The sequence below is a fragment of the Bicyclus anynana genome, chromosome 26, assembly GCF_947172395.1.
Source record: "Bicyclus anynana chromosome 26, ilBicAnyn1.1, whole genome shotgun sequence".
Taxonomy (NCBI): Eukaryota; Metazoa; Arthropoda; class Insecta; order Lepidoptera; family Nymphalidae; genus Bicyclus; species Bicyclus anynana.
This window is the reverse complement of record NC_069108.1, coordinates 1,295,047-1,305,382: the sequence shown is the minus strand read 5'-3', so window position 1 is coordinate 1,305,382 and position 10,336 is coordinate 1,295,047. Positions and strand designations below refer to the sequence as shown.

The window sequence follows — 10,336 nt, the reverse complement described above, 5'->3', positions numbered from 1 at the left end:
CTTTTAGGTACAAAAAAAACATTTTATATATAAATAGCAGGTTATTTTAAAAAAAAGGTTACCCATGCTTTTTACCCTCCTAATAAAGACCTCCGTGGCGCAGTGGTATGCGCGGTGGCGGTGGATTTACAAGACGGAGGTCCTGGGTTCGATTCCCAGCTGGGTCTCTTGAGGTTTTCTTAATTGGTCCAGGTCTGGCTGGTGGGAGGCTTCAGTTGTTCCGAAACAATTAAACCCCATTTGCCTTCGTTATCAACCCATATTCGGCTCACTGCTGAGCTCGAGTCCTCTCAGAATGAGAGGGGTTAGGTCAATAGTCTACCACGCTGGCCCAATGCGGATTGGCAGACTTCACACACGCAGATAATTAAGACACGTGATATTTAATTTCTTAAAATGCACACAACTGAAAAGTTGGAGGTGCATGCCCCGGACCGGATTTGAATCCACACCCTCCGGAAACGGAGGCAGAGGTCATATCCACTGGGCTATCATCCAGTCATCATTTTTTTATAGGTACTTTACAAGTTAGGCCTTGACCACAATAGGGATGATGACAGTTTTTTAAATTGTATATAAATTAAGAGTATACTAATAGCAAAGCAATTTTGTAAAAGTAACAGGATATCTGGGATCATTACTTTCGGAGCTACAGGGATTTAAAGAGTCAGATTTGCGGCGCTGCCGCGGATCCCTGAAAAACGACCCATACAAAATGGCTCGAAAAAATGACGTCATAGGCAATGTAATGATCGTTAGATTTGTATGCGCGTTCAAACAAAATTACTAATATCTTTGTTATTTGTGCGTTTATCTTTATAGTTCATATATTAAAAAATGTCACATTTAATGTAAGGAAGCTAAAACTGTATAAATTTTCATCTAATTACGATAAAAAAATTTTAATAGTTTTTGAAATTTTATAATCCCATTTATTTTGCAAATATCCAGACAATCTTTGCTTTTTATGTATAAATTAGTTAACATTGACCCTATTTACCCGAATATATCATAAAAAATCAATATATTCAAACCTAGTCATCATCCCCATTCCACCTGATGGTAAGTGATGATGCAATCTAAGATGGAACCGGGCTAACTTGTTAGTAGTAGGATGAAAATCCACACCCCTTGCGGTTTTTACACGACATCGTACCGAAACGCTAGATCGCTTGGCAGTACATCTTTGCCGGAGGGTGGTAACTAGCCAAAGCCGAAGCTTCCTCCAGCCCACCAGCCAGACCAGGAACAATTAAAAAAACCTCAATTTGCTCAGCCGAGGATCAAACCCAGGACCTCGCGCATACCACTGCGCCACGGAGGTCATTGTTTTTCGTTTTCTCTCTGATCAAACTGCTTCTGATTTTGTCCTGTTTAGGTAAAATGTTGAGGGTTAAGTTTAGTGCGAAAACATCGAGGGGCCACATTACACTGGTCACTGTTAATGAATCTTTAATTCATCAGGTCAGAGGGCGCGCGGCGTCAGTGCTGATAAGACGCGGCTAGTTGGGTTGCAACTCCAGAATCATTATCTATATAAAATACACAACTCGAAAATATTTGTGTGATGAGCATGGGTTTTTTTCCAGTGTCTGTGTGTATTTATACATTATATAAGTATTTATATGTAGTATATAAATGTATATGAATATTATAATATCAATTATCTTAGCACCCATAACACAAGCTGCTCTGTATGCTTACTTTGGGGCTAGATAGTGATGTGTATTGTTTAAGTATATTTATTTAAAATATTTTTAACGATGCAAAAAATAAGATGATTGCAAAAAACTCATTTAATCAATAGGCAGATATCAACAAACTGTAAATGAATACCTAATGTTTTGACCCTTGGTTTAATCTTATTGTATTATTTTTGTTCTATGTCTTTAATTTATGAGATGACATTGTAAATAATAGACAATTTTAATATTACGAAATAAAAATCATTATAATGTACTCGGCTTGCACGCCTATGAGGCAGATTGTGTATGAACATTAAAATGTAACAATATCTGTATATCACCACATTCTGGCAATAAATGATTTATGATTCATGATTTATGATTAACAGGTATTTCTGTTTAATTAGAAACAAGAAAATATATTGTATAATTAAGAAATGTTGAATTTTGAAAATACATTTCGGGTTGTTTATTCCCTTCTTTTATGTTCACATACAAACAACCTAGTTATCTAAAACTAATTTGATTAGTTTTGTAGGTGTATTTGTGTTTGCGTTTGAACCATTAACTGCAGGACACCCTGTATATATTTATAGGTACTAAAGTGTTTTTCTAATTACTATTATCGTGAATTTCGGGAAAACTTTCAAGAGTGAAATGAACTGTCACCCGCACCATCCTACATAAAACGTTCTATAATATTATATAGAGGTAAGATTTGATTTTTTGTTTGTTACCAATAGGCTCGTAATTGATACAATTTGGGAGGAGAGTCATCAGAAATTGTTACAAACCAGGATTTTTTTCCTTTTGCTTAATTAATCTTATTTACAACTTATTATTTTTAATAACTTATCAGCCATATTATCCTACAAATTGCGTGGTAAGTTATCTAGTTCCTACGCGTAGATTTTTTTATATAGTAACTCTGTTAGCTACCAGAATCAATAATTTTCGAAAATATAAAAGTTAAGCATCAAGACGAAGCTACTCACGGAAATTAATTTAATAGTAATCAACTGTAAAAATGCTGCTGGATTCTGGACTTATGATTAAGATGAAAGAAAAATCTTTCTGATAATTTTGGAGTTGCAACCCTTTAGCAGTCAAGCTATCTCAGTGCAAACCGGACCATTCATACAGTCTCATGTCAAGTTACATCGTGTCTTGTGCTAAGTGAATTATTTAATTTATAAACCAATGACGTAAGATTTTTTTTATTTAACTAATTTATATTAAATCTTAATTGTCAAATTAGATTAATTAACGGTGAAATTTTAGTACAAAAAGTGTAGTTTTCTTGATTTTTTTTTTCATCTATACTACTAATATTATAAAGAGGTAGAGGTTTGTGGTACTCTAGGGGGTAATCATCCCAATAGCCGTGAGACCCCAGTGGATATGACCTCTGCCTCCGAAGGGTGTAGGTTCGAATCCGGTCCGCGGCATGCACCTCCAACTTTTCAGTTATGTGCATTTTAAGAAATAAAATATCACGTGTCTCAAATGGTGAAGGAAAAACATCGTAAAAAAACCTGAGAATTTTCTTAATTCTCTGCGTGTGTGAAGTCTGCCAATCCGCATTGAGCCAGCGTGGACTGGACTATTTGGCCTAACCTCTCTTATTCTGAGAGGAGACTCGAGCTCAGTAGTGAGCCGAATATGGGTTGATAATCATCCCAATGGATGCTGGTGGGTCGAGACCGTTATGCAAGAGGACTATGTCCAGCAGTGGACGTCCATCAGCTGTTAATGATGTATATTGTGAGGGGGATAATCTCTGGATCTACTGAACTGATTTAGAAAATTCTTTTACCACTAGAAAGCTACGTTATTTGTGAGTGTCATAGGCTATATTTTATCCCCATATTCGCATGGGAACGAGAACTGCGCGTGTAAAACCGCGAGGCGTCGGGTAGTGACATATATTTTGGTGTTGATGTAAGAATAACATAATATGTATATTTAAATTATCTCTGTAGTTACTTTTAGAAGTCTTTAGTGCTTAAATTTTTCAAGTAATTGTGATAAAAATAATTAATATTCGACTAGATTAGGTAATGCGTGACTTTTAGGACATTTTTATAACATTTTTTTTATCTATAATCTGGATTTTATAAAATTAATCCCTCATTATATTAACGGATCATTAATATGACAACGCCTGTCTCCTTTTAGTAGATTTGATTAGACCCACCAGGTTACTTCACCGTGGGTCGGTGGGTTCACGGTGGATGTTTAACTTTACAACAATCAATATCATATTGTTAAAGACCGGTATTAACTCCGATGTAGGGAAGTGTAACGCTACTAAATTTCCAACTCCTACAGCTACTGAGCCCACCACGTTAATCCACTGTGGGTTGGTGGGTTTAGTGTAAATGTTTGATTCTGAAATGATTAGTATCATACTTATAATAACAGACGCCAGCCTTCAGCCTTGTGGTCCCCGTAGGAATACAAGGATAAAATATAAAGCCTATAACACGCAAATATAGCCTATAGCACTCGGGGATAGTGTAGCTTCCAATAGTGAATTTTTTTTAAAATCGGTTAAAAAGTTTCAAAGCCTATCCAATACAAGCAAGCAAAGAACGAATTGTTGGTAATTTTCGATAAAGGTAATGTAAGATTACCAACTTTACAACTTCGAGTACCTAACTACTGAGAATGGGGATGATGACTAGGTTGGAATATATTGATTTTTATAATAAATTCGGATAAATAAGGTCAATTTTAACTAATATATGTAATGTATATGTGCAAATATCCAGACAATCTTTTCTTTTTATGTATAACATAAAAAGAAAAGATTGTCTGGATATTTGCACAATAAATGAGATTATAAATTTAAAAATCTATTAAAAATCTTTTATCGTAATTAGATGAAAATTCATACAGTTTTAACTTCCTTACATTGAATTGTTTAATATGGGAACTATAAACATAAACGTACAAATAACAAAGATATTAGTAATTTTGTTTGAACGCACATACAAATCTAACGATCATTATTACATTACTACGTCATTAGTTCGTACCATTTTGTATAGGGCGTTTTTCAGGGATCCGCGACAGCGCCGCAAATCTGACCCTTTAAATCCCTGTAGCTCCGAAAGTAATGATCGCAGATACCCTGTTACTTTTACAAAATTGCTTTGCTATTAGTATACTCTTGATTTACATACAATTTAAAAAACTGTCATCATCCCTATTATCTTAGAATAAAGAAACATTTAACCATTGCACCAACGGCAGTTGTCTATAATCTATACTAATATTATAAAGCTGAAAAGTTTGTTTGTTTGTTTGATTGAACGCGCTAATCTCAGGAACTACTGGTCAGATTTGAAAAATTCTTTCAGTGTTAGATAGCCCATTTATCGAGGAAGGCTATAGGCTATATATTATCCCCGTATTCCTTCGGAAACGGAAACCACGCGAGTGAAACCGCGCAGAGTCAACTACTCATTGATACAGCTGATACTGTGGTAGTTACGCCCCTGATTCGTACCATGTCGCGACTCAGTCTTCCGCGGACGAAGTCGCGGGCGTTGGCTATATAGTGCCTTGTACAAATATTTGCCAAATGATTTGTCAATGCGTTTGGTCAAACATTGTTTATATTTGCTTACAGATAAGCGGCAGAATGATTGTCAAATGTTTACTTTTGATGGCCGGTGAGTAACTTTTGGTTTATCAATTTGTAAAATGTAAATACCTATTAGTTTTGTTGTGTGGAACGTCATATGGAATTCGAAGGGGTTATTAAAACTGGTATACAATACCAGAGATTCTTATTATTTTTAGGGTTCCGAACGTACGTAGTACTAGAACGGAACCCTTATAATGTCAATCGCACACATTTTAATGTCTGTCTGTTTTCTCCGAATGTACTGGACCAATCCAGTTGAAATTTGATACACATAAATTTTAGTGACCCAAATACAGGGATGTATCGTGAATAGGTAAAATTTGAACATGAGGGGCACTTATAACAAACTTTTACAATTTTTTTTTTATTCTTTACAAGTTAGCCCTTGAGAGAGAATTTTCTTAATTCTCTGCGCGTGTGAAATCTGTCAATCCGCATTGGGCCAGCGTGGTGGACTATTAGCCTGACCCCTCTCATTCTAAGAGGAGACTCGTGCTCATCAGTGAGCTGAGGAAAAATCTTCAGTTATATTATAATCTGTACTCATATTATAAAGAGCTAAAGTTTGTGGTGTTGTAGGAGTAATCTCTGGATCTACTGAAGCGATTTTAAAAATTCTTTTACCACTAGAAAACCACCACGATATTTGTTAGTATCACAGGCTATATTTTATCCCCGCATTCTCACGGGAACGGGAACTACGGGTGTGAAACCGCGCGGCGTCGGCTAGACATAAATTAACTACACATTTCAAAAAACAAAAGTGATATGATATTTCAGTTGATTTTAACACAAAATTACTAGACCGATTTTCACGGAAATGGAATGGGACCAATCTGAAATTATTGAAAGAAAGAAAGAAAGAATGAGGTCACAAACATTAAAAAAAATATACGCGACCTCCTCCTTTTTATTTGATTTTAATACTGTATGATTTTTTTTAAAAGAGCAACTGTTGAGTTCCTTGCCGGTATCTTCTCAGCAGAACCTGCCTTCCGAACCGGTGGTAGAATCTTTACAAATAGTCAACTGACGTGTCAAAAGTGCTTGTAAACTGAGCCTACTTGAAATAAATGAATTTTGATTTTTTTAGTCAGATAAAAACTGTATTGTGTCCACTAGTTAATAAATAAAATTAAAATGTTCCAGGTCTGTCCGTATCGTCAGCCGGCATCCAAGGACTGTTCCCAGCGCTGGGCCGCGTCAGTTACCTGCTGAAGGGCGAGGTGGTCACCGGCACTGACGCCGCCGCCTCCCACTGGAGCGTGGAGGGGAGGATCAGCCTCACCGTGTATGACAACTTCACCAGGGTTAGGTTACAGCTTCATGATATTGAGGTAAGGTTCTTTTTAGTGGTTGTTTTTTGAAGGATATTGTGCCAAACACATAGTGGATCAGAACATCCGCAGAAGAACCAGAGTCACCGACATAGCTCAACGTGTCGCGAAGCTGAAGTGGCAATGGGCGGGGCACATAGTTCGAAGAGCCGATGGACGTTGGGGTCCCAAAGTGCTGGAATGGCGACACACTAGTAAGCGCAGTGTTGGTCGACCCCCCACCAGGTGGACTGACGACATCAAGCGAGTCGCAGACATTCGCTGGATGCAGGCGGCTCAGTATCGTGATGTTTGGAAGTCGCTACAAAAGGCTTATGTCCTGCCTTTCCTCTTGTGATCATCTATCCTTTTGTGATAGATTTTATTTCAACGAAATGACATGGTTATCGTTATTTTACTTAAAATTACATTAGTGGTAGCAAAAAACAACGTTTTTTGCACGAAACGTGTCTCGCTGCTCAGTCCTCTGGCAGAACATTAAACGGGTGGAACCGTGTTGTTTGGAAGTCCTTAAGAGAGGTCTATGCCCAGCAGTGGACGTCCATCGGCTGTTAATATTGATGATGATGATTATGATGACAATCTGTTTTTTTTTATGTGAAACATCTTTAGCGGTTCGTAAAACCGTTTTTTTTTTTTTATTGTTTACAAGTTAGCCCTTGACTACAATCTCACCTGATGGTAAGCGATGATGTAGTCTTAGATGGAAAACCGATTTCTGGCGTGGCGACGCGTCGCCATTAACATCGCGACATATTTAGTTCCTATCACAATCTGTTCTTTTCTGCATATTACTTTTACAAGATAATGTCGATGTTTCACATCCGCCAGGCGTCCCGTGACGACTCACATTTTTTATTAATTACTTTAAGTATAATATAATGACGTTTCAGACTGCCACGCTCAGTCACAGCATCGGGTTCGCATCGCACCAAACAGATGCGGTCGAGTATCTGAAGCAGCCCTGGGAATTGGATTATAAGGTGAGTTTATCAGTAACTCGTATGTGGGGGCAAGGGGGTATTTGCCCAGAACGGCGGCGACAAGCGCTACGAATTATGCCTATTTAAAAGAACTTATGCCTATTGAGCCGTGATAGCCTAGTGGATATGACCTCTGCCCCCGATTCCGTAGGGTGTGGGTTCGAGTTCGGTCTGGGAGATGTACCTCCGACTTTCAGTTGGGTGCATTTTAAGAAATTAAATAGCACGTTTCTCAAACGGTGAAGGAAAAACATCGTGAGGAAACCTGCAAACCAGTAAATTTCCTTAATTCTCTGCGTGTGTGAACTCTGCCAATCCGCATTGGGTCAGCGTGGTGGACTATTGGCCTAACCCCTCTCATTTTGAGAGGAGACTTGAGCTCAGCAGTGAGCCGAATGGGTTGATAATGATGATGCCTCATAAAATTTTATTAAAAATCACCCCTCCCTTTCCTTGTTAAAATTAAAAAAGTAAATATAAAAAAATATCCACCAAACGAGCATTCAAGTAGAAAAGCTTTTTGTGACAGAAAAAAAATCAAAGATTAACACGCTCTTGAAGACAAACACATTCAATTGTTTACCTTCTTCTACCACATGTTATGTGCAAATATTTATAAATAAATTATGCATTAAAGGAAATCCCTAACAATTAATTTTAAAGGAGGATGGAGTAATAAGCGCCGTGTACACAGGCGACGAGCCCGCCTGGTCCAGCAACGTCAAGAGAGGCCTGTCCGCCAACTTCCAGCTCAAAACCAACACTAATGGCGGCTACGCTGAAGAGGTAGTCAAATTCACTGAGGGTATTAAGAGAGAGGTATTGTATGTCACACCTACGTTGCGATGAAGCACGATGTCGCAACGACCAGTCAGTCTCAACAATGCATACAAAAAAATTAGTAGTGTCCGTCATCCCTTAAAACGTAGACATGTACAATTTTTTTTCGTTTGTGTTATAAAACATCCTATTTTATCAATTAAGCTTTGGCATAGATTATAATCGAATGTAAAATCGAATGTATTCCAGGCATGTCTGTACCGCACGTCCTGCGACGTCAAGTACGTGGTGCAAGGCTCCACCGTCAGGAAGTACCTCTCCGGCGCGGACCACTACTACAAGTCGTACCCGGACCGCTGGAGCTCCGTGCCGTGGATGATGGGCGACCAGCGATATGCGGTACGTGGTACAGAGATATACTCGCAAGCTATATCCATGTACCTTATAGCTTGAGATATACGAGTAAGACAGGGCAGAGAGAGAGTTTCTCAAAATTTCCTTGTGACAGCGAAATCCTTACTAACTAATGAACCCCCCTAAGAAAAAAATAAATTTGGCTGATGAAGAAAATAAGCCCATCAATCCCCCCCAACCAAACCCCCCCCCCCCTACCGTCGAATGGCGAACCCCTAGGGGTTCGCGTACCCCACTTTGAGAAACCTTTTACCAGAGAATATCTTAGATTGCATCATTACTTACCATCGGGTAAGTTAGTAGGGCTAACTTGTAAAGAATAAAAAAGACAACCAACAATAATGGCTGGGAAAGGATCACGAGGCAGAGGCAGACCACGTCATCGATGGGTCAATGCCAGAAAGAATTTCCGCCGGTGAAATTATACCGGCAAAAACTGGCTACTGAAGGCAAAAGACCGATCAAACGAGCACCTACAGGAGGCCTTTACCGCTTTTAAATAAAAGAAAAAAGAAAACAAACATTTAAAATTATAGAGCACTTATAAAATTAAAATACTTAGTACCTTATCAATTGTTAACTATTAAGAACAAATAAAAGGCCTTTTTATTTTATATTTTATAGTTCCAACTTAGTTAACTACGAACTAAATGGAAGTGGAAGCGGAACCAACCGTTGCGTTACGAACTAAGTAACAAGTTAGTAACAAGGAGTTACTGACTAACTTACGTTAATATCCGTTGGCCAACGTGCGTTGGAAATAACTCTTAGTTGGCTTGATCACAAGGGCTGCTACTGCAAGTCGTAGCCGGACCTCTGGACTTCGTCCCATTTCGATCAGTTTTTCAAACGATATTCCCAGCGATTGCTACTTCAGCTTTGCGTTTAGCTATATAGCGATAACCAAAGTCATTTTACCTTACAGTTAGAAACTGTGACCACGGCAGAGCGAGTGTATGAACTGAGTGCCAGGGGACTGAGCAGCGTGACCATGAATGGCGCCTTCAGATACCGCACCAATGGACACGTGCTCTCCGTGAAGACTGAGTAAGTTCATTATCAGCTTGACCACAGCAGAGCGAGTGTACGAACAGAGCGCCAGGGGACTGAGCAGCGTGACAATGAATGGGACCTTCAGATACCGCACCAATGGACACGTGCTCTCCGTCAGGACTGAGTAAGTTAAAATCATTAGCTGAGTAAGTTCATTATCAGCTTGATCACAGCAGAGCGAGTGTACGAACAAGCGCCAGGGGACTGACTGGACACGTGCTCTCTGTGAACTAAAGATATTTAAGTGAAGATGAACGAAGCCTCCCACCAGCCAGACTTGTACTAATTAAGAAAAACTCAATCGGCCCAGTCAGGGATAGAACCCTGGACCTTCACTTCCACGTCTTGTAAATTCACCGCGCATACCACTGCATCCCGGAGGTTATTAAAGCAGGGAGAGTGTGGTTCAAATCCGGCCATGCACCTCCA

The 10,336-nt window shown here is 38.9% G+C and overlaps 1 protein-coding gene across 1 annotated transcript in view; it reads left to right on the top strand.

The window, feature by feature from the left end:
* Positions 1–2,795: 2,795 nt before the first annotated feature.
* LOC112052947 (uncharacterized) overlaps positions 2,796–10,336 on the top strand; it is a 32,619-nt gene continuing 25,078 nt past the window's right edge. The window contains exons 1-7 of the mRNA XM_052889839.1: positions 2,796–2,890; positions 5,323–5,365; positions 6,490–6,677; positions 7,571–7,660; positions 8,324–8,446; positions 8,690–8,839; positions 9,780–9,901. Of these exons, the coding sequence (XP_052745799.1) occupies positions 5,335–5,365; positions 6,490–6,677; positions 7,571–7,660; positions 8,324–8,446; positions 8,690–8,839; positions 9,780–9,901 (704 nt within the window). The 5' untranslated portion in view covers positions 2,796–2,890; positions 5,323–5,334. The remainder of the gene's footprint in view (positions 2,891–5,322; positions 5,366–6,489; positions 6,678–7,570; positions 7,661–8,323; positions 8,447–8,689; positions 8,840–9,779; positions 9,902–10,336) is intronic.